We start from the raw sequence: 12,144 nt of genomic DNA, 5'->3' as shown, positions 1-12,144 counted from the left end.
ACTCCAGAGCAATGTTGAAAGGGGGTTCAGCTGTATATCATTCCATGTGAATCTTCCTATCTCTATACATTATGAAGCAGAAGAATGAAAGCAGATTTTGGAGGGTTCATATGTTTGTTTTTCAGTTTACATCAGGAGCTATAACAACTAAAACTGTGTTTGTTTTACTTCTACTCCTATTATATTTTCTTAAAATTCTGACTCATAAATCATAGTCTGGCGGAAAGGTCTTTAAAATGCTAAAGTTGGGGTCTAATAACTACAAGCTTCATTTGCATGAAGTAAATGTGTTTATAAACCACTCAGCTACTTCTATACTCATTTTAATCTATTAATCAACACTGGTATGGGTCTCTACTGTTAGTCTACTAGATGAACTAACTTGAGTGACTTGTATTTTAAAATAGAAATTGCGAAAAGCATCAAATGGAGGTGACAAAAAGAACCATAATACCAAGATAGGAGGGACAAAAGAACCCACAATTTGGTTTTGGGAAATCTAATTCTTAAAACAATGGATACATGATAGAAGCACAGGTCTACCGTCACTAATGCAGATATTTGTATCATGGTATTTCCCAAGTATTGCTGTACAACATTTGGAAGTGAGACATGTGAGAATGTGTGATACCTATTGAAAATAAAAAATGCAGCATTATTAGTGGTCCAGGGTTAATGCTGAATGATGAGATGGTATGGTTTTATACTTTAAACCACAGAATCTGAGTGCTTCTGGGAAAAGTCAACCTTCTTTAGGAGGAAGAATGGCCAGAGCTTGCTTCAAAGCAGGAGTATGCCAAGATAAACCTAATGAGTTCTGCACAGGTAATTATTTGGGGAAATCTTATACAGACAACAACTGGGTCAATGGGCAAAATGAAACAGTCAACGCCACACTAGAAAATGTGCTCACTAAAATCACAATAGCTTCTAATACCTATATTTTCTCACCATTCTTTTCGTGGCTGTGATACTTCTTCCTTTGGGTTTAACCGAAGGATTGTTTTTATAAAAGAAATACTGTGGTGAATAAATATAGCTCAGGGAAAGCCTGATTTTCAAGAGTCTCTCTACCACATATCAATGCCAATTTACACCATAAAAGGGGCTCAAGTTCAGCCTTGCAAATGAAAAAGTTTTAAAAATCTGTTTCATAACAATGTGAATATAACTCAATGCTACTGAATTGTACACTGAAAAATGGTTAAGATTTTATGTGTTCTTTTACAATAAAAATATTTAAGTATTTTTAAAAAGGAAAAGGATTCGAGGTCCTTGAAAACATTGCATTGTTTTTACTGAAAAACCTGTTGCAGAAAAAAATAGCAGATACAGTAAATATACACTAATTTCTGCAAATAAGCATCTTTTAAAACTCATACATACATGGCTACAAAAAGAAATATGCTTGTCAAACACTGACCCTGTGCTACATTATGTGCCTACCAAAGGATTTATATCAATTTCTACATTTAACACAGATGTTAGTTTCCATGTTCTAGGCTTGATTCCTAAAACCAAAAATCTACAATGGGGGTTCAGAGAATGCTAACGGTTCTTAACTATCCTCTTTCAATTCTATTCTTGGTGTTACAATGATTTAGTAGCAATTTTCCAAACTGCTACTGAGAAGCTCTGCACTCTCTACCCAAAAATCCCTTCAAGAATGACATGATTATTCCATGTTGTCCTTGGTCTGCTTCATAAAGAATTTTGCCCAGGCTAGCCCAGAACAAGAAAATTTTACACCACATATTTTAGGAATGTAAAAGTGTCAATAAATGACTCAATGAGCAAAGATTCCTTAATTTTTTGCAATAGTCTAAGAAAATACACATTACACATTATTTTTTATCTGTGTAAATTATTTTAGGAAATCAATACTTCACTTATTAGCTAACTCCTAAATAATCAGCAATTTATATGCATTTATTAGGTTTACCAATTAAAGCCTGGACCAGCCTAACTAACTTTACTTATCCCTTATAATCTTTTTGTTTCCTTACCAAATGTCACCTCTCCATTTCCACTCTTGTCAAACAACTGGAAGGCCACTATGAACATAGAATCTGGAGCACACAAAACAGATTCAAATGCCAAAAATTCTTGATAGGAGATCAATCTGGAAAAAAATATAAAATGTTACTGGCTGGTAAAGAAAGGGAAAATATCAGGCATTTAACCTGTCTTTACTGTATGAACTATAGCTCAGGGTTACCACAGAAGTGGTAAAGGGAAGTCACCTGGAATTTGCTTCAAAACAATCCAGGAGATAAAAAATATAAATAAAACAAATTTAATAATTATTTTAATAATTACTAAAACTTGATGATGAGGAATATTGAATTCACTACTTTAGTCTGTGTTCTATATGCTTGAAATGAATTTCAAGGAATTTTTAAAGGAAAATTCAAAACAAAAGAAGGGAAAGTAAAGCATATTGAGTCCTAGAATATTCAAAGTTGTGTAATGAGCCAGTAGCCAAAATTACACTAAAATTGTCATCAATGATCTTATAGCATATACTAGTTTATACATGCTAGTTTACAGTTTAGAGTCATCTTCCATAGCAAGCTTGCTGCAAACATCCCACACCATGTTGCTGCTATTGGTAAGTGACTGGTAACCAAGTAAGAGCATTATAAAAATCTGTTTTAATAAATATAAAAACATAGTTATTTATTTACTTATTTATATAGTAATGGTGCTGCCTTTTATTCTCAGATGGACTGGTTTGGACAATACATTTAGAGTGACCCTATCAAAAGGAATAGACCTAATCTTAATGTGGCTTCTTACCCCTCAGGATCTGACCTCTGCATGCCTTCCCTTTGTTCTCTGCACTCCAACCCACTCATTTTCAATCCCTGCTCCTCCCACCCAGGACCATCACACAACATTTCATTTTCCTTCGAATGATCCCACTATCTCCAAACTTCTGCCCGTTTAATTTGTACCCATCCTTACACTACTCAGATGAAGTAGTGGGGGAAGACACAGAATCCAAAGCAGGCTCCAGGCTCTGAGCTGTCAGCACAGAGCCTGACGCAGGGTTGAACCCATAAAACATCAGATAATGACCTGACCCAAGGTTAGATGCTTAACTGAGCCACCCATGCACCCCACACTGTACTTTTTTAGTGTCGCTTGCAAAATTTTTATTAAAATAATTACGTAAAATTCACAGTTTAAAGTTTTCCTGCGAGAAAGATGGGCTTTTAATAGAGCACAGGTTTGATTCAGGTAAGAGCTTGTAAATATACTTAAGTGAACTCAATTTATAATACATGGCTTTTTATTTATTTTTTAAGTGTTTGTTTATTTTTGAGAGAGAGTGGGTGAGTGGAGAGGCAGAGAGAGGGAAAGAGAGGATCCAAAGTAGGCTCTGCACTGTCAGCAGAGAGCTAGATGTAATGCTCGAACCCACAAACTGCGAGATCATGATCTGTGCTGAAGTCAGACGCTTAACTGACTGAACCACCCAGGTGCCCGTAGAATGTCTGGCTTTATAGAGAGCCGTATTTCTCAACACAGATTTAGGAAAATGACTACATTTTACATTTCATTTTATGCCTCCACTTATCTAAGACATATTTTACATTTGAAGTTTCAGTTTCCATTACTTGAAACACTTTGAAATATATTTAAGTTATACAAGTTACATTATATCCAAAGCAATGGTGTATACTATGCCTTTTCCTTTATTGAGGGAAAGTCTTTGTGGTGATACTATTCAGGGCACTAAAGACTATGCCTTCACTGCTGAAGTATCTTTGGTGAAATTAGGAGCTTGAATGCCTGAAGAATTCTGGGAAGAACAATCCAATAAACTGTTTATCAAGACACTGTTCAGAATACATTTTATGCATTGATATGCTACTAAAACCACAAATGTGTGGTTATCATTACACAAATTTTGGGGCAGTAAAAATAAATGAAGTTATAACATATCAGGTATCATCATCCACACACTCCTAAAAAGCAATGAGTAATATGTGGTTTTAATAAAAATATATAACACAAGGGTTGCCTGGCTCTGGCTCAGTCAGTACAGCATGTGTCTCCTGATCTCAGAGTTGTGAGGTCAAGCCCCGTGTTGGGTGTAGAGATTATAAATAAATAAACTTTAAAAAAAAGAATATATAACACAAATACAGTAATGATAGAGCAGAGGACTTAGAGAAAGCCTTCATTTTCTACATTTTGTATTTCTATGTTTGAAATTTTTATCATGAATTAGCATTATTTCCTTTGATTATAAAAGTAATTTAAAATATAAAAAGTAATTAGGCTGATTATGAATTTAAAGAAATAATAAAACATCTTTTTTCCAAAACAGTCTCAAGAATGTGACATCAAAAATACAATTACGTTAAAATACAGAATATGTAGCTTTGAGACACATTACACACTGGGGCACCTGGGTGGCTCAGTCGGTTAAGGCATCTGACTTCAGCTCAGGTCATGATCTCACAGTTATGGGTTTGAGCTCTGTGTCAGGCTCTGTGCTGACAGCTCAGAGCCTGGATTCTGCTTCACACTCTGTGTCTCCCTCTCTTTCTGCCCCTCCCCGGCTTGCACCCTTTCTCTCCTTCTCTCTCAAAAATAAACAAACATATAAAAAAACTAAAAATTAAAAAAAACCACATTTCATACTCAGTAGTAAAACTTTTCTATATTTATGAGAAAAGATAAAACTTTTTCCTTAACTAGCAAAGGTTATAAATGGCTACAAGACTAATTTGGCCCACACATGTTTTCTTTGGCCATGCACAATATATTTATAGTTACATTAGATGCCAACATTAGGAAATTATAAGTATTTTACACAAATATCCAGTTTTCTGGTTTCTCTTGTTAAATTGTGAGCAGGGGCAACAGGTTTCTGGTCCCAAGTAGCACGAGCCTCCTGGAGCCGCCTGGGCCTCTTCAGAGACACCAGAGCCCATCAGTGATCTGCACCTGTTCCTGCAGACCATCCTCACGAGCTCCAGCACAGAGCCTGCTTTGGATTCTCTGTCCCTCTCTCTCCCTGCTCCTCCCTCCACTTCTCATGCTTTCTCTCAAAAATGAATAAAACATTAAAAAAATAATTTAAAAAAGAAATTGGGGGAATACTCAGCCAATACTCAATACTCAATTACTTTTGTTACATAGAGTGATTTATTTGAAGAAAGGGCTATTAAGAAACACAAAAACATCAACAACTTAAAGATAAGTCACTTCATAATTAATCGGTCTTAAAAAGGAATGAAATTCTATGCTGTAGCATGGATGAATCTTAAAAACAATAGGCTAAGTGAAATTAAAACAAACACAAAAGGACAAATATTACATTATTCCACTTACATGAAGTATCTAGCATAGTCAATTTTCCACTTTATTTTTGAAGTATGTATTTCAGTGGCATTAAGTGTATTCAGATTATTGTACTATCATCACTATCATCCATTCTACCAGAGGTTACCCAGGTAGAGGCATATATTAGAACTTAGCAAATGTACCTTTAAGTTTTATATTTGTCACCGTGGGTCAATTTTACATCTAAAGAAAACACTCAAAACAAATATTGAAACCCAGTTAGTAATATGTATGCTGAAATGTTTATGAAAAGTATCAGTATTTGCAATTTACTTTGAAATGTGTGAAGAAACAAGATGGATTGATGTAAAAATAGAGGGAAAAATATAAGAAAAAGGGAGTACAGAAAAATGTTAACAGTAGAATATAATAGGTATGTTAAGTGTACACTGTAAAATTCCTTCATCTTTCCTGAATGTTTGAATTTTCATAATAAAACACTGGGAAGAAGTAGGGGTGAGGGGAATGGACCACTTTGTCTCTCTGATATGCTCCCTATCTATTTTTAGCCCATAGCCTCTTTATACCACATGATAGTGTAACAATACTTTTCATAAAGCAAGAAATAGCCTGTTTATCTGCTAACATAAAGCAAACATGTAACAGAGTAATTTTTAAGGCTCTTTTTCCTTTATCCTGCAATGAATTCCTCTATTGTTAGAAGGACCTGATCAAGACTTAGCAAAGCCAATGCAAGCCACGTGCTAACTGGAGCAAAGAAACCATTGCTTAGCTCATAGTTTAATAAATTGTTTTCTTTCACTTTTTACCACGCCTGCTGTTTGACTTTTTACAAAGAACTTGTATTCATTTTATACTCTGAAATAATGTATTTTATGAATTGCGTGTTTAAAATTTTTTCTGTATAGCTCCTTTTTATTTTTTTTAAATTTTTTTCTTTTTGAGAGAGAGACAGAGAGAGACAGCGTGAGCAGGGGAGGGTCAGAGAGAGAGGGAGATACAGAATCTGAAGCAGGCTCCAGGCTCTTAGCTAGCTGTCAGCACAGAGCCTGATGCGGGGCTTGAACCCACAAACAGTAAGATCATGACCTGAGCCAAAGTTGGACACTCAACCAACTGAACCATCCAGGCGCCCCTATATAGCTCCTTTTAAATTCACTGAAACTAATAAAATTTCAAAATATTAATATGTTAATTTTGCGACTTTTAAAACAACCAAGATTTCTGCATAAAAGGTTTTTCTATATGCATCAGAATAGTTTTTTCTTTTTTTACATGCATGTAGAATAGTAAAGAAAAGCAGTTATGAAAAACTAAAAGAGAAAAGCAATGGTTTTACACATTATAGAAGAGAGCCTCCGGATGAAAGTCTCGCTAGAGCTAAATATAGAAACCACAATTCTAAAAGTTACAGTTTCAAACAAGCAACTGTCTAAACATTTTAGATTAGATCACAGAAGAATAGTTCCTGAAATCTTCATTTAATGCATAAAATCATTTTGCTTTTCATTATAGAAGCACAACTTCAAAGTTTAAGCCACAATTTCAAGAATAACACTTGACTAATGACTTAGACAACCCATCATGCTATTTACACCATATGATGTGCTTCTACATGGTTTTGCACAACAAACATCTGTATCAAAATGCTCCTGCTTATTTTACTATCTATTGGAGGAAAGGGAGTGCAGAGAGGAGAAAGGGGGTGGTTTACATGCTAAGAAAACATGGAGCAGAGGGTGAGGCAGTCCAGAGTGCAAAAAGGTATGGTATTGACCACTCCCAAGCCTGCTTTTCCCACACATGTAACTGAATCACTTAGACCTCACTAAACTAGGGCTATTAAGATTTGGTTTTGGTAATTATAAACAATATTATATGATGCTATTTCAAATTATCTATAAGACTCTCATCAAAAAAACTACAAAAGAACAAAGGAAAACCAACCACATACACTATTCTAATTTTTCATCACTGCCCTTAGTAAAGGTATGGGTAACAGAAAGTGGGGGAAAAAAAAAGAGAACCTTGTTTTTTAAAGAAAAGATTACAAGAAGGAAAATGGACTAATAATTAAGAGAATTATGTGTTATTGGGCAAATCAATCTACCTCTCTAGGACTCATTTTCCTTTAATGTTAAATTAACAAGGGTTGACTACTTAGAATAAGTTAAACATCATCAAAGCCTTCGACTCCCTTGAATTACAAATATTTTTTTAAAAGGTTTACTTATTTATTTTGAGAGAGAGAGTGCAGGGGAGAGACAGAAAGAGAGGGAGAGCGAGAATCCTAAGCAGGTAGTATGTTCAGCAGAGCCCAATGCGGGGCTCAGTCTCACAATCGTGAGATCATGACCTGAGCCAATAACAAGAATCAGACACTTAACTGAGTCGCCAGGCGCTCCATCTTGAATTGCAAGTATTAAAGAAACGTTAACAATGATACTTAACCTTTTATGAAGTCATAGATCCTTCTGAAAACCTGGGATTTCTCCCCAGAAAAATGCAGACACAAATTCACTCACTTTGCCTGATATTTCAGCAGGTTCAGGAACCCCTGAAGACTATCCAGAGGTTAAGAATTGCTGTGTTCCTAGAAAATTCCATCTTTCTCTGCTTTTAGAAATAACCTTTGTTTCATAAACTCATTTATAATTTTTATGATTTTTTTAATGTTTATTTATTTCAAAGAGAGAGAGCACACAAGCATGGGGAGGAGCAGAGAAAGAAGAGAGAGAGAATCCAAGCAGGCCCCATGCTGTCGGCACAGAGCCCAGTTTGGAGTTCAATCTCAGAAACCAAACTGTGAGGTCATTACCTGAGCCAAAATAACAAGTCAGATGGATAGATAGATGCTTAACTGACTGAACTACCCAGGCACCCTATGCGATCTACTCTTTGAATCAGATTTCCTATCCAACCCCAATCTGACTTATTCCAAAGAGAGGAAAAAGAAGTTTTTAAAATCTAAAATAGAAAAGATTTACCTTTTACAAAGAGAAACAGATTTGTTTTTATGTGAACACTATGAACATTATTAGCTACTTTACCAGCCAAAACCCATCTCTGATCTATTCTACTCTGGCAAGTTAAACACTTGATTCCACTCAACTACATTAACAATGCAACTAAGTCTGGGAAAACCACATGAAGCTTAAAAAAAAAAAAACCCACTTACTGAGATGGATGAGAACAAATGTTCACAAAAGAAGCATCTGAGAAGGTATGAGTATTCTGAAAGCAGGTCTCTGACCAAATTAAGGACAATAAATACTCTCCTAGTTTCTAAAAGAGCTAAATATATACATTACCTTTAATAATTTTGAAGAACAAATTCTGATTAAAAATAATTTTCATATGCATTACTGTCTAATCACTATTAAGAAATCCAATGACTAAATGGTTCATCGTTAACTTATCAGCTGATTTGACTTTTTTTTTTTTTTCAATGAAAGGGACACTTCATTGAGGCCCCAGGGCCTTGGGTCTTGGGCAAGAGTCAGCCCAGCAGGAAAAGGAAAAGCTGTAGAAGAGCCTTATTTGACCCTTTTGGGGCGCAAGTGGTTGGTGTGGCCGCCTTCATTTTGCATCAGTTGGCTGCACTGGGGTGCAGGTGAGCACAATACATGCAGCAGACCATTTTGTCGCAGTTGTATTTCTTGGTCAGTTGGTGGAAGGAAGGCTCAATGACACCACCCCACAGGTGAAGCACCAAGGGCAGGGTGGACTCTTTCTGGGTATTGTAGTCTGATGAAGCACAACCATCTTCCAGCTGTTTGCCTGCAAAAATCAGACGCTGCTGGTGGCGGGGGATGCCCTCCTTGTCTTGGACTTTGGCTTTGACATTCTCAATGGTCTCACTGGACTCAACCTCCAGGGTGATGGTTTTGCCCATCAGGGTCTTCACAAAGATCTGCATCTCTGCGTCCACAAGGCTGCCAGCAATCCGCTCAGAAACCTTGTTATGACTTTTTTTTTAAGTTTATTTATTTTGAAAGAGTATGCACAAGCACAATTGAGGGAGGGGCAAGAAGGGAGGGGAACCGAGTATGCAAGGTGGGCTCTGCACTGACAGCAGAAAGCCCGACATGGGGCTCAAACTCACAAAACATGAGATGGTGACTTGAGCTGAAGTCAGATGCTTAACCCACAGAGCCATCTGGGCACCCCTAATTTGACTTTTTTAAAGACTAATCACAAAATGTATGTAAGTTCCTCAATATCTACCACTAATATATTATGTAAAATCTTTATCCAAGATATAAAATATTCAAATTTCATGCACTGTACTAGATTTTATGGGAAAATACAAATGAATACTAACCCTAGATTCAAAGAACTTAGATATCAACATTTCTAGTTTAACTATAATACAGTCTCCTAAGTGAATTTCACTGCATGCAAGTCTTAACCTTTTCCAACCTACCATTTCTCTGAAATCTGATCATATCTGCAATAACAACTTTTTTTTTTATTTTAGAGAGAGGGAGCATGAGTGAGGGAGAGGCAAAGGGAGAGAGAATCCCAAGCAGGCTCCACACCCAGCATGGAGCCTGCTGCAGGGCTTAATTCCACAACACTGGGATCACCGACTGAGCCACTCAGGCACCCTATGGAAAATAACTTTTAACAATTCCTCATTGCCTACTTTTTCACACAACTATCTCTCAAGGTAGGAGAAAAAACTTGGGCTTTTGAAGTCCTGAGGATGTAGCTTGGAACTGACAAAGACAGACAAAATTCTCTTTATAATTAATACAAATACTTCATTTGGTCTATTATACAGTTATATTTTATTTTAATTAAAAAACGGTGTGCTTGTTTCCCCTTGAGTAAACTGACACTCTAGTACGATGCACCTTGCTATTTCTGTGACTGCACAACCCATACACTGCCAGGCTAAAAATATCTCCAAGACTGAGTCACAAGTCTACAGGATACAGTCAAAGCTTGGCACACAAGGTCCCCAGCTCCACTCCAACTACAACTCCAAGAGTAACAAAGCAAAACCAAAGTGACACCAATGTACATATTACACAACCTCCTCAGTGTCACTCCCCAACACACACAGAGGCACAGTCCTTCATGTTTCACACCACTGCGGTTCCCTTTCCTGGAATTCTCCCTGCTTATCCAACCACCAACAACTTCCTGTTCGTCTTCCAGATGTCACTCGAGTATTAGCTCTTCTATGATGCTGTCCTGACCACCCAAAACAGAGTTAACTATGCTTTCTTGGGTGTCCTTTGTATCTTTCACATACTTCTATTATAGCATCTTATACCCAAAGTATTATTTTCTTTGTTTACTCATCCTTTTTCTGGCTAGGCCATGTGTTTCTTCTTAAGGCCAAGAACCCCATTTTATTTATGTTTCTATTACTAAGGCCCAACAGTGCCTGGCTAATGGTGGTTGATCTATAAATGCCAGATAAATGAGTAGACAGATAAATTAATAAATACCACTAAGTTCTTCCCTGATTTATTCTTTCATAGCACTTCTAACCTAACATGCTATAATTTACTTTTACATTTTTGTATTGCTTTTGCATTTATCAGTTTATTCACTAGTGTAATTCCAGCCCTTAGAACATCATAAAACATAGTAGAAAAAAAAAATAGTAGGTACTCAACGTTTGTTGAATGAATGAAAGAAATACACTTAGTTATCTGAAAACCATTAAGATTATTCAATACAAAATATGGTTCTGCATATGTGGTTTACTTTTTTTTTAATTTTTTTATAGTTTATTTATTTTTGAGACAGAGAGACAGAGCATGAATGGGGGAGGGGCAGAGAGAGAGGGTCACACAGAATCTGAAACAGGCTTCAGGCTCTGAGCTGTCAGCACAGAACCCGACGTAGGGCTCGAACCCATGAACCATGAGATCATGACCTGAGCCAAAGTCAAATGCTTAACCGACTGAGGCACCCAGGCATCCCTGTAGTTTACTTTCAAAAAAAAAAAAAAAAGAAAGAAAGAAATGCTAGTTTTGCCCAATCCCTGATAATGGCAGCAAGTAATACTTCTTACAAACTTCTAAGAAAAGATACAGTTTATAAATATTAAAATTCCAGATGGTCATGGGTAAATATAAGGTGTTCCTATTTTTTAGTAAGATATTGCAGAACATCCATTTTCAAAAAATGTATAAAGGTTCTTACCCATCCTTGGTTTGATCGGCTACTCCTGCCAACAGCTGCACGATCTTCGGATTACTGTTTGGATCGTTGTACAGTCCAAGATAGCGCTGGACAAAGTCTTCTGGGGTCATGTAATGCTCTCCATCAACCTCAGTACTGGCGTACTAAAAAATAAATAATGTATACTTAAAATTATTCAACATCATCTTGTAGCCAAAAACATTTTGTGAAAAGGTAAATTAAAGGCCAGTATCAAAATGAAAATAAAGATAATAAATGCAGGATTTTCCTCTGGCTAGTGGAAAACACACACTCAGAGCCAGATTTAAGAACACTGGCAAAGTACTGACATAAGCCACAACATGGACAAACCTTGAAAACACTGCAAGTTAAAGAAGCCAAAGGCAAGAGGCCACAGACTGAGCGACCACATTTACAGGAAATGTCCACAACAGGCAAACCTGCAGTGACAGAAAGCAGAGGCACAGGTGCCAGGAACTGGGAGGAGGAAAATGAGAGTAACTGCTTTAATATGTACAGGGTAGTTCTTGAGGGACAATGACAATGTCCTGGAATTAGAGGGTGGCAATGGCAGCACATTGTAAATATACTAAAAAACACTGCGCTGTAAACTCTTAAATGGTTAAAATGGTGAATTTTGTCTAGTGTGACTTTTAT

At 36.5% G+C, this 12,144-nt stretch overlaps 2 protein-coding genes across 5 annotated transcripts in view; both read right to left on the bottom strand.

The window, feature by feature from the left end:
• The window catches only part of SLC25A12 (solute carrier family 25 member 12), a 201,543-nt gene that overhangs the window by 66,562 nt on the left and 122,837 nt on the right, over window positions 1-12,144 (bottom strand). For all 3 annotated transcript variants that reach the window (XM_029934380.1, XM_029934381.1, XM_029934382.1), the window contains 2 exons: window positions 11,488-11,630; window positions 2,007-2,122 (listed from right to left, as the gene is read on the bottom strand). In XM_029934380.1, coding sequence (XP_029790240.1) covers window positions 2,007-2,122; window positions 11,488-11,630 — 259 coding nt within the window. The remainder of the gene's footprint in view (window positions 1-2,006; window positions 2,123-11,487; window positions 11,631-12,144) is intronic.
• On the bottom strand, window positions 8,912-9,241 carry LOC115287717 (ubiquitin-like). Of its 2 annotated transcripts, XM_029934384.1 has the most exons (2): window positions 9,139-9,241; window positions 8,912-9,051 (listed from the first exon to the last, which is right to left on the bottom strand). In XM_029934384.1, the coding sequence occupies exons 1-2, from the start codon at window positions 9,239-9,241 to the stop codon at window positions 8,912-8,914; spliced, it is 243 nt and encodes an 80-aa protein (XP_029790244.1). The 2 variants fall into 2 exon arrangements, with proteins under 2 accessions (XP_029790244.1, XP_029790243.1); XM_029934383.1 differs by having other exon boundaries at window positions 8,912-9,241.

This window comes from Suricata suricatta, chromosome 3 (genome assembly GCF_006229205.1).
Source record: "Suricata suricatta isolate VVHF042 chromosome 3, meerkat_22Aug2017_6uvM2_HiC, whole genome shotgun sequence".
Lineage (NCBI taxonomy): Eukaryota > Metazoa > Chordata > Mammalia > Carnivora > Herpestidae > Suricata > Suricata suricatta.
This window is presented reverse-complemented; position numbering and strand designations above follow the sequence as displayed.